Source organism: Adiantum capillus-veneris, chromosome 1, assembly GCF_014529385.1.
Source record: "Adiantum capillus-veneris isolate H3 chromosome 1, ASM1452938v2, whole genome shotgun sequence".
In the NCBI taxonomy this organism is placed as follows: domain Eukaryota; kingdom Viridiplantae; phylum Streptophyta; class Polypodiopsida; order Polypodiales; family Pteridaceae; genus Adiantum; species Adiantum capillus-veneris.
The window spans coordinates 110,566,707-110,578,949 of record NC_140931.1 but is presented as its reverse complement, the minus strand read 5'-3'; the positions used below and the strand labels follow the sequence as shown (position 1 = coordinate 110,578,949).

The 12,243-nt window shown below is 43.7% G+C and overlaps 1 protein-coding gene across 2 annotated transcripts in view; it reads right to left on the bottom strand.

The window, feature by feature from the left end:
* The window catches only part of LOC147465351 (uncharacterized), a 70,517-nt gene that overhangs the window by 19,386 nt on the left and 38,888 nt on the right, over nt 1–12,243 (bottom strand). For both annotated transcript variants that reach the window (XM_086519583.1, XM_086519577.1), the window contains exons 4-7: nt 4,585–4,706; nt 4,369–4,417; nt 4,170–4,231; nt 1,666–1,789 (exon numbers count right to left, since the gene is read on the bottom strand). In XM_086519583.1, the coding sequence (XP_086375709.1) occupies nt 1,666–1,789; nt 4,170–4,231; nt 4,369–4,417; nt 4,585–4,706 (357 nt within the window). The remainder of the gene's footprint in view (nt 1–1,665; nt 1,790–4,169; nt 4,232–4,368; nt 4,418–4,584; nt 4,707–12,243) is intronic.

Here is a 12,243-nt window from a genome sequence, read left to right as displayed (position 1 = left end):
CGAACTCTTTCTAATGATGTATCTTTTAAGCTCAGAAAGGATGAAAGCAATTTTGTGATACGTGGGGTGCCAAGATTGCCATGGAATGTAGTTATAAGAATTGAGACTTTTTTTATGGCAATGTGTATCAAGTATTCCTTGTGCAGCAAATGATGGGCCCTTAAAAAAATGTACACCTAGAATAAAGGCTTCAAAGGTGAAAATAGCATGGGAGATTTTAATGTGCTCTTTAAGAGGGTACCCATATTGCTTAAGAAGCCTACATAAATTAGAGGGAGGACCGTCCCAAATACCAAAAGCAATATCAACAAATCTTTAAAGTAAAGGAGAAGAGAATAGAAGGTTAAGGTTATCTTCTAAAAAGAAAAGAAAAAGACAAGCCTAAACAACTGCAAAATTGGAACCCATGGCGGTTCCTTTTACCTGGTGCCAAAATTTACCGTTGAAGGTGAGGTAGTGATGATTTAAAATAAGTGAGGCAAGGGAGAGAATGAAATAGACTTTGGGTGCAGGGAAAATGCTTTGGATTGAGCATTTGAGAGCTTCTAGGCAATTTGTGATAGGGATGCTCGGGTAAAGTGTTTCCACATCAAAGGTAAAGAGAATATTGTTGGGAGGGAGAGGGCGGGAAGCCAAGTCCGTGATAAGGGAATGAGAATCCTCAAGGTGCTGTGTTTTGGATAGAAGAATAGGGTAGAGTTGTATATGACGCCTCTTAGAGGCATTCTCCAAGAGGTACCCTTTGTAGGAACAAATGGGACATCCAACAAGGGTAGGTTTATGGATTTTAGGTAGCAAAAATAAAGAGCAAGGTTTGAGTATAGTGTGACTAGAGGAGAGGATAAAGTGAGGATAAAGTTCCTTTAATCGGTAGAAAGAAAGGGAAACTTTGAGAGAATGGCCAGAAGGAGAGATTGAACAAAAGAAAGAGGAAGCGTCGCGACTTATGTGTAAGTGCAAGGGTTTGAGAGATGCCGAAGGGGTTCCTTAAGGTACCAAGATTTGGAGAGTGACGGGTCCAAAATTCTTGTCTGCTGGTTTAATGACGATGCTATGATCAATTTTAAGAGAGGAAAGGGGAGTTGATAAAGAAGGATTTAGGATAAAAAGGGAAAAAGTGGGGAAGAAGAGGACTTAAGAGAGGTATGAGATGGTCAAAAGTTTGGCTAAGAGCCAAAGAGGGTGTAGGAGGGTTCCAAGAAGAGTTGGGAAGAGAGAAGGGTGAGGGAGTAAAAAGAGAATTTTGAAGAAGATCTTAAGTTGCAAGCTCCTTTCTAGGCACTTGTAGGCACCAAGGACGGATGAAGGCAAGGGTGGGGGAGAAGGAGGGATGTAGTTAAGCCCTAGACCCAAAAGTTTCTTTTCAGAGGGAGAGTGGGAGCGGGTAGAGAGGTTGTGAAAAGAGAGATTGGTAATCTTGTGCTCAAGAGTATAGGTGGTTTGCTTGCCTGAAGCAAGGATTTTTTAAAAATGAGGATTGGTAAGAGGGAGCCAATATTTGGAACGTTTTTTGCCTTTGTAGGGAGCTGGGAAGGGAAGGAGGGGGGAGGCATGGGGAGGAGGGGTCCAAAGATGTGGGAACTTGGAAGAGAGGGGCATTTTCTTTTTGACCGGCATTTGAAAATTAGAAAAAGGAGTTCTAAACAATGAAACATATTTCCTTACCTTGTCCGTAGGCTGAACCAATTTTCATGTCACCCCCTTCACTAACTATCTGCAATGCCGTCCCAATGGCCTTGTCTACAGAGAGAATTCCACCGCTTGTTCTCAATTCAAGTGCTGCAGTAATCTGTCATACCATGCAAATTTTTCACCGACAGGTCTTCTTCAGAAGTTGATAAACATGACTGAAACAGGGACTCAGTAACTTTGTTGCAGATTCTGAGAATTGGCTAATAAGATGCTATTAAATCTTTCTTTTTCTTTCTCACAAGGTGTGAAGATTTCCTATTAGATAATGAAAACGCAGAACAGAGACAACACAGATCACCATAAAACCACAATAAAATACAGACCTATTTACACACATCCCCAAAGATAAGAAGAGACCAACAATGGTCTTTGTTCAAAAAAAGAATCGCTGCAGCACAAACAAGCTCATTGTCTAAAAACTTCAAAACACTACCTTACAAATCGCCAATGACGCCCGATAATTAGTTCATGTTCTTTTCTTTGGTGTGGCTTGAGCCTCCTGGCCAACCAGTTGTAAGTTTGAGTCCCTATTGTGTACAATGAAAAGAGTTACAAATGTTATGGTTGCTTGTGACATGTCTTCTTCTTGAAGGACAATCCACCCTAGACTGTTCATGAAAATTGGATGTAGCCCACTGCCTATCCAGTTGTACACCTTGCAAAATCTCCTCAAAAGTGCAACTAAGGGCAATCCATCCTAGACTGTTCATGAAAATTGGATGTAGCTGACTGCCTATCCAGTTGTACACCTTGCAAAATCTCCTCAAAAGTGCAACTAAGAGCCAATAAGACATCTTTAATGACAGCAAAGGCCAATGGGTGGGAGTGAAGCCGCCTCTTGTGAGTTTCTTTAAGCTCAATCAGTTTCGATGCAGCTGTCTGATCATACATTACACTTTAAAAAATGTTCTAATGAGCAGCTTGCTGCAAGGCGAAAAGAATCTTGATTATTAAGGCAAGCCTCTTTCAAGCAGTTGTGGGTCCAATAAAGGAGGACCTTTGTTGGTCAGTCCCCCAATTTTAACAAAGAAGCAGCCGCACAGCAGGAGCGCACTTTAAGGGCTCACTAAATACTGTGGAGGCATATCCTGTTGCTAGCAACATAGACGGCTTCCTCATAGCCAACATTGATTCAAAAACATATCAAAGTATTTGAGCAGATACCAACATAGAAGGAAGATGAGGCCAATGATCTTCGCTGAATCTGAAACTCTTCTTATAGGTTGAGGACAGAGACAGGCAGCACATGATAAAATTTGTTAGCTTCGTGGGGAAGCGCCCGAGACAGAGGAGTATCATATATGAAAGGTGGATAGTGTACTATGACATAATGGGAAGGTCACATTCCCTCCTACACGAATTTGGGGGGGGGGGGGGGGGGGGGGGGGGGGGGGGGGGGGGGGGGGGGGGGGGGGGGGGGGGGGGGGGGGGGGGGGGGGTTCCTCTGAACCCTTGCGCCGTGTCATGAAGTATGAGGACCAGAAACGTATAGGATTCTTCCTTGTAGAGCTCCGGAGACGCCAGACAGCACTACTGCAAGGCCTAAGGCCCAGAGAGCAGTAGGAATTGTCCTTTGTGGATCAGGCCCTACAGACACCCATGGGCCAGCAACATTAGAGCCAACCTGCCAGCCATCGCCCACACCACCAACACTAGGCAACGCCATTGCGCTCTGCCAGGAGCGACAACATCGTGCATGCAAATGACAACCAAGGCGCCCATACCATCGGCAGATCAGAGCCACTATCACAAGGCTGGGAAGACTTGCTCTTGGACGCAACAGCAGCGTGGCTCTGGAACACATTATGGGGGGCATATGGGTCACCATGGATTCTGGAGGACCTCCGTATCTTGCATACACATACACATGTTCAAGGGGGAGAGCACGCTTTTATAAGGAAATGAAACAGTAAGTTCAAAACAGGATCTCTAATAGCCCCAAAACAGCTACTAGAAGCCAAAACTGTTTAGAACGCGTAAAATTCTCAGGACCTACCTTACACATAGGAGGCTAGTTTTTCAGTACGAAGGGGTACAAATGTGTGAAGGAAGGTATGGTACGAATCAGTTAACACTTGGTACGAATACACCTAAGAGCACATAATTGGGCTGCATGGGAACTGGCCATATAGAGACTGCATTGGCACTGACCATGCATACTCAAAGCCGTACATGCTGCTATACACTTCCTTTGTTCATTGATCTCTTCCTTTATTACCAAGTTGTGGTGCATGTGCGATCGACCACTAGCTTAGTCAACTGAAATTAGTGGCCTATAACCCCTGATTGCAGTAAGGCTGCACATGATGTGCCTTTTTGAAAAAATCTCCAAGCATGTCTATGACTAAGTGACTTCACCGAAACCCATCTGACATTGTTTGGGACATGAATCTTGTAAACATTTAAGCATCGACACAATTTGAGATTGAACACCTCCTAAAAAATGACAGCATCACGAAAGATCTAGAGTAACTTACCAATGCGGCCGTCACACTTCCGCCGTTTGTTTCTATAAAAGCCTCGTTTCCCCGCACCTCTCCTGAAATTTAAATAACAAGAAATAGAGTTTTGCAAGTGAAAATATGCTCGTTCATTTCATTATATAAAGATGCCTGGAGAAATCCAGGAAAAGCCGACAGTGATTTGCTCATTCATGTCAAATACAACCACACTTACCAAATGTAAGATTCCCACCATTTGTAACAATGTTCACATTGGCCTCCTTCTGCATGCAACAAATTTAAGAAATGTATTATGCTTCAATTCTTTACTTGAAAATGATTGACATGAAAAGAATTTTGAATGAACCAGTTTTTTACATCTCTGAAAAGAATCACAGGTGTTATGATATAAATCATACAAACCATGGGACACTCAAGCTAGAAATTGAACCATGTTTTGTATTGTCACATGACCCTTGCCACTCCTCAAAAAAAGGTTGCACCATCTCCCAGGCATAACAGCCTCAAGCCTTTGTAAGAACTGTTCTGCTTCAGTAGTCTGTAGATCTACACCTGCACAGAAATAAAAGTGTGGACTCAAACAGAAATCAACCAATTATCTTTGACAGTTATGCTGATGAAATTGGGCTAGAGTAGGGGAATTTCAGCCCAATTAAAGTGGGACAGCTTGTAGAAGTTTACATGTATTCTCAAGTGCAACAGGAATAAACAAATACCAAAAAAGGCGCCAACCTTTGGGGCCAACAGGGTGTCGTTGTCTACTTGGGAGCGCTCTAGCTACCAAGTCGTGGATTGTTTTGAAGTGGTGAATTCCGGTTATAGGTTTACTTGTGAAGTTTCTTTGTGTCAAAAAGTACAGGGAAGGTTAGACGATATTTTTTACGGGTGAAAGCTAAAGTTTACCGCCCTTTAGTAAGGCTACAGGCCGGTTTCATGGTTCCGTTGCCAGACTTTTCCTCAAGCAGTGAGCCTTGCTCTGTTTTGGGCGAAGACAAAAGGTACACGAACTTGGAATCCGACTATGGCTGGCATGACAGATGACACGAGAGAAGAGGGTTCCTCTTCACAGGACACACGGGCTATTCCTCAATGTATGAGGTTGGTGAAAGTTCACCGTCACCACTGTCAACTTTTATTGATGTGAATGCGCCACAAGCTCAAGGGATAATGATTCGGCAACTAGATGAGGACGTGTTGAGGACACAGTTGGTTGCTACTGTGAATGTGTTTACTTAGTTGATACAGAATCCCAGGTTTATGGAGTTTCTGCAAGTTCCACCAGTGTCATAGTAGGCAAGGCAACTTTCTCATCCACTAGAGCTAGTTGAGGCTCATCAACAAGTCCCAAATGTGATCCAGCAGGATATGGAGCATTCGCATGTTGCAAAGTCAATGAGGCTCCAAGGCAAACCCTTTCTCTCCATGAACACGTGGCTAGGACACCAATTTCTCAAGCTATACTAGTACAGTCAGCCACCTTGAGCATCCAAGTGTTGGTCTTAATGGCCAGGGAACTACCTTCCAAGCTATGCATCAAGTATTTCCACCACCTAGGGTAATCTTGGGTATTTTGGAGGTGGATCTGTGTTTCAAAGCATGGCTAGTTATGCACTTGGAAATCAGCAATATATGCCAAGAACAGTGTTTGGGGGTATGCAAGGCTTGATGCCAAACCCCTATGGTAACATCGGCTTACAATCAGGGTTTCAGTATACTCGGGGCCAGTTTGGGGAGCCCACAGGGAAGTTTTAGTATGGTTGATTTCTCTAATCAACAAGCAAATTGTAACGGGACGGCACCACGTGCCAACGGAAAAGAATGAAGGAGACGAACTCTTCAAGCACTTCAAAATAAATGAACTGAAAGAGATGCATAAGATGCGGAGCAGCGGAGTGCCACCCCAAGAGAGCACTAGCCCCAAACCCTGGTGCCCCTTGCAATATTTCATTATAATCGTTCAGCTTAGTGCAACTCCCATGGCTCTGCTCTGCATCTCCCGCGGGTAGACTACTAGAATGAGAGTGCATCGATCTTATTTAAAGGCCCTAGGCCCAAAGCAGTTACATGAAAAGTATCAAGTCAAAAGCATTTGGTCCAAAAGAGTTTAGTCCAAAAGTTGCCAGCACGGAAATCCGTATAGCTACCACGTCACCTGTCAATTCAAATCACGAGAGCTTTCATACAGTGCCACGTGGCATGTCAACGCACAACGTGGGGCTTCCATACAAGCCTGCCACGTCATCATCTGGTTGCGGCATCCTCTTCTATGGATCCTGCATTATTTTAAATGTCTAGGGTCACTAGGGCCCCATTCGAAAATGTTGCATATGGTGAAGAGGGGGCGATCAGCCCCCCATGACTACCATGAGCAGAAGACCCAATACAATCAGATGTGTGATCTCTGTGAGATGAGAGAGATGTGGAAGTGGGTACCCCTTGGCCCCAAGGGGAGGTAGGGCAAGGCTTGATGAAAATCCCCACGACCCAACAGAAAAATGATATATGGAAATATATGTGGTCGCCCGGACAAAAGTGGGCGGCTGGCCCCAAACTTGGGCGGCCAGACCAGGAGCAACCGAGACTATGGGTGGCCAGTGCAGAGACATACTAGCCGTACAAGTATGCCCTAGACCTGTGAAGCAAAAGAGTGGTGTAAGTCTAAGTCTAGCATCTTCATCGTCGCTTGGCTAGCAATGAAATTGCATCTTCAACTTCATTCCAATCAGTCTTTAAGCCCTGTTCCGCATCCTTATCCTCAAGTAGTAGCTCTAACTTCTCTTGAATCTCTTTACCTACGGCTTGTGTAAAGAGCTCAGTCTTCTCTAAGTTTAAGGTAGCCTTTTTAGTCCTTGAAATTTGATCATAGCGGCGTTCAAATTCCCTTAGCAGTTTGGTAGGCGAAAGACACTCTTTTGGCCTAACTACCCACTCTAAAAAAGTCCTCTTTGTCACCCTTTCGGAGTCTTCCATGAAATACTCTTCTTTTAAGGCTAATTTAAATGCTTCCCAAGTTGCCCCATGCTCACTTCTAATTCCCCTTACATGCTCTCTGATCTCGGGAATCACAGCTAGCTCAAAACTTTGTACCATCTCTGCTTCGAGCACTCGATGAAGCTCCATCTTCTTTATATATCCACATATCTCCTTTACATATCCACAAAGATACTTTGTTACATCTTTACCATTAAATTGGTCCATTTTCTTCACCACAGATTAAAGCGCTTTGGTTGAGGAAAGCTCCCTCCTTTCCGCAGCTTGTTGCTGCTGCATAAACACCACAAAAGCTCGAAACAGTTGCATTGTGACTGGATCAAACGGAACCCCCTGTTGCTCTTGTTGCTCCATAGCTTTAAAGCTTTAATTTGAGACCTTCAATGAAGCTTTAAATTGAGTCGGATTCACCAAAAATGTGTCAAGAAGTGCGCAGTGCAGCTAGGAAAGCACCAAGCCTCTGACTGTGAGTATTTGTAGCAAAATCAAGCAAGGCGTAGATGATTTGAAGTTAAAAACACACTCAAATAGAACAAAAGAAGTGCGCAGTGCAGCTAGGAAAGCGCCAAGCCTTTGACTGTGAGGATTTGTAGCAAAATCAAGCAAGGCGTAGATGATTTGAAGTTAAAAACACACTCAAATAGAACAAAACTCCAGCCATGAAAGCTCCACTTTGAAAAAGAACCAATACTAACTCAAAACTCTTATGTGTGTGAAGATTAGGTATAGCCTCACTCCCAATTGCACAGATGAGTGCTCATTCAACCTGTTAAAAACCCTAAATTGACGCTCCGATTCTTCATCATGACCATTTCATGGAAGCTTCAGAACTTCATTGGAGAAGCCCAAGTAGTAATTTGAGGAGGGGAAACCCTAATTGGAAGCCTCACAGCCTCAACCATATAGTGAAAGCAACACGAGACTGCACTAGCACCCTGTATTGGAATCACTTTATCTCCTTGCTTATATGCTTGGCTCTAAAACTTCCCCCTCAGCTTGAGCAACAATGGCACCGTCGCTGATGTGGCATTTTGAGCCATTTTTTGCTATTTTTGACCATTTTATGGCCATTTTTAGCCAATTATTTCTCCAAAAATGCCCCTTTTTGTCCGTAAAATGCCCAAACGACCTCGAAAAAATCCCTAAATTTGTGGAAAAATCCCATTGGGTGCAAATTTCATGTTGAACCTCATTTTCCCACTTGGTAAGCACTTTGGACACGTCTTTTACGCCTGCGCACAAAACCTGCTATTTTTTGCCAAGATCGCCTGCATTGAACTCTCTAGGCAAAACAAGCATGCCACTTCGAAACACTTGACATTTGTACATTCCTAGAGCAAATTAGGCATGCTTTAATGCGGAAAAACATGCAACGGTGCCGCGTCCCTGGCCTCGCCTGCCCGACAAGGTATGTACAAGCCTGCAACCATGGCATCTGTTTTTTGTATATAACACACTATGTACATCGTAGCGTTTGGTCCCACACATCAAAAACATTAAGAGTGAGGTAGATATTTTTACTTTCACATTATGCACGTGCCATAGCATGACAACGTGCCAATGGAAAAGAACAGAGGAGACAAACTTTTTAAGCATTTCAAACTGAACTGAAAGAGATGCACAACACACGAGATGCGGAGTGGCGGAGTTCCACCCCAAGAGAGCACTGGCCCCAAACCCCGACACCCCTTTTAGTATTTCTTTATATTGCTTCAACTCGGTACAACTCCCATGGCTCTGCTCTGCATCTCCTGCAAAGTAGATTGCCAGAGTGAGAGCCGATGGGTCTTATTTAGAGGCCCTATGCCCAAAAGCAGTTACATGAAAAGCATCAACTCAAAAGCATTTGGTCCAAAAGCATTTAGTTTAAAAGCTACTAAAGCCGAAATCTGTACAACTGCCACGTCACCTGTTTGTACATGTGTGGGAGTGTGAGCGCTACCCACAAGAGTGATCGGCACGCAAATCGGAGCCAAAAACAGAGAATTACATCTTCCTGTAATTTTGCAGGTTTAGGGTTTTGATCACTTTTGATGCCCAAATGTCCAAGGAGCTGCGGGGAAGCTAGGGAATTGTCATAGAGATGTTTTGGTGCATTTTAGAGGCCGAAAACAGGAAATTCAGAGTGCTGTAATTTCTTGCCAGGTTTATAAAAGTGCTTGAAAGTGCATGGGAAATCATCATTTACTTGGGTTTTTGTCCGTCGAGACTTCTACTGCCGTTATGCTAACGAAATTGGGTTAGAGTAGGGGAATTTCAGCCCGATAAAAGTGGGACAGCTTGTAGAAGGTTACATGTATTCTCAAGTGCAATAGGAATAAAGAAATACCGAAAAGGGCACCAACCTTTGGGGCCAACAAGGTGTCGTTGTCTTTTTGGGAGCGCTCTAGCTACCAAGTCGTGAATTGTTTTCAAGTGGTGAATTCCCGTTACAGGTTTATTTGTGAAGTTTCTTTCTATCATAAAGTACACGGAAGGTAAGACAATACTTTTTACGGGTGAAAGCTAAAGTTTACCGCCCTTTAGTAAGGCTACAGGCCCGTTTCATGGTTCCGTTGCCGAGACACTATAAGTTATAACACAAGCAAAACGTTGGACCTTACGGATGGGTACGGCCCAGCCCGAGGGGTTCAAGAACCATTACACTCATAAGTATGGTGTTGAAGCGAGTACAAGAGGTAGAACTTAGTTGACATTTCCACATATGCCGCATGCATATCCGTTATGTGTGCCATGGGGACATGCCACTACTTCAATCGAAGTAAGATTAGGGGATGATACCTGGTAACCTTTTGATCTTGTACACATTTGGAGCTATCTCGCAACAGAATCATGTGGCTGAGAGCATGTATATCCCATGTGTCAAACTTTGTGCACCGAACAATAGCGAGAGAGCATAGCATGTGCATCAAAAAGTTTACATTCTTGCAAGTATTTTGAATGAGGAACTAAAATTGAATGGTAAATTGGAGATACAATATTCTAGCCATAAAGTCACTATAAAAGAGCTTACGGTTCTCATCAAGCCAGAGGACTAGTTCACCCTAGATCTTATCCAATTCATAGATGGATCCAAGATAAGCCCAGATTCACCCTTAAAGGAAAGTGCAAGGTATAGACCCATGGAAGTCACCCACAAGACAATATAACCATTAACTCCATCATGCATAGTATTGACTAAATACCATGACATCCCCACTAATGTCGCCGATGCCCAAAAGTGGGTGTAGAACTAGGTACTAGCATATGCTCCCAAACACAACACACACCACATGCACATGCACATGAGCACGCATCAACACAAAGTTCAGCGTACTAAGTTTTTGTCATGACTCCGGGGATCAAGGACAAACTCAGCCATAATGAAGCCTAGCAATAAAAGAAGCATTAAATCGGAATTATCCAATTCATATTTCCTTCTTTGTTTGTCTTTTTTTTTTCTTTTTTCTTTTTTTTTTTCTTTTTTTTTTGGGGGGGCGGCTAGTGTGCAACTCTTGTACAATGTGAGAGGGTGCAATGAGCATAGGTATCAAGGTGTCGTCCTGACAAGTTGACACTGAAATGTTTGCAATCCAAGGTGCAATGTTCATGTGCAATGGTGCTAGGTCAACTAGTATGGTGGATGGTCGTTTGAACGGCAAGACATTTGTTTTTATGGATAGTGGATACGGTGTTTCACCCTCGATTTAAAGGCACTCAGCTATCTACTTATTGGAGTTGCGATAGAGAAGATGCAAAAGGAGAGAATCTCTCAAAATCCAATCCTTTTCAAAACAAACTCGTGCACGGCTAGGAAGCTCCTGGCTGTTTTCATAGGATGCGAAGCGGGAGCTTTTACCCAGATGCGGTCACCCATCTTTGCATTTTATAGGTGAAATTATGCAAGAAATTTCCATGGGCAAGCACATCATGGATGAGATTATGCATGCTATGCCTGGCAATGTAACAAACTTGGACACCCCAAGTCAAGATTCTACCGCGACACAGCAGAGATTCACTTCAAAACAGTTCACACTTCACAACTAAGTCTTCACGGCCCGGCGTAGTTCCGTGCCTAGAGATATTGGCCACAAAGACTGGCGCTCCTTTCGGTATTTCTTTTTGGTATTAATATGTGTTCAAAATACAAGAGAGTGGGTAGGTGCTCACTCTCAGACTCTGCGTCCAGATGCTCTGAGAAGTGAGGCCCTGCCCACTTATTTATTGTTACAAGGGATGCCCAAAAGTAGAGCCCCAAAAGCAATAGTTTATAAGCTTCTCTAAATAAAGCAATTTATCCCAAAAGCCTTGCTAAAATCAGCCAGCAAACTTCAGCCAGCATAAAAGCAGGAAATCCGTACGGCAGGCCACCTCAGCATTGTCAGCGTGAAAAGCGCCTCAAAATTCGTACGGCAGTCCGTACAACCTGCCACGTCAGCCTGTCGGCGCCCGGGGTCTGCTGCCACGTCACCATTTTGTGACATGCAATGCTTTGGTTGGCGTATGGAAAATGTGGGAGATTTTGAGCAGACAAAAAGTTCTCAACCAGCATCTTGCTGGATTCCCTTGGACTACAAGGGGAAGGCAAGGAAGCTCTGGACTGTTTTCCTTGAACGATAACGAGGACAGAATATGGAATTACAGGGGAAGAAGAACACTGTACTTGCATGGTTGATCTTTACTGGCTTGCAAAGATTTTAGGAAAAAAAGACGGAATATCTAAACCTCCTCTGCTGTGGTTTCCTCCTCTAGGTGCTTCTCATAACTGGAAAAATCTGAAGCTTTGAAGGTTGGCCTTTGATCGTACAGACAAGCAGGCCCAGCAAAAGCAGGGCTAGGAAGCCCAGGGTTATTTTCAACTACGTAGCAAACCCTGTATTTAGTCTCTTGGCCTGCACTTTTAGGAAGGTACGCCGGTAAGGGCTGATCAGGGTAGCTCCAGACTGTTTTTAATGCATGCAACAGCAGGAAATGTCACCAGATCCAGTCACTCTTTCAATGTGCTGTATGCATATCTAGTGGATGAGGGACAAATGTATCTGATAAAATGAGGAAAGATGAGCCAGAAATCTTGGGGCTCTTTTCATCGTATGCGGAGCGAGGATTTCTCTCTTGAGGT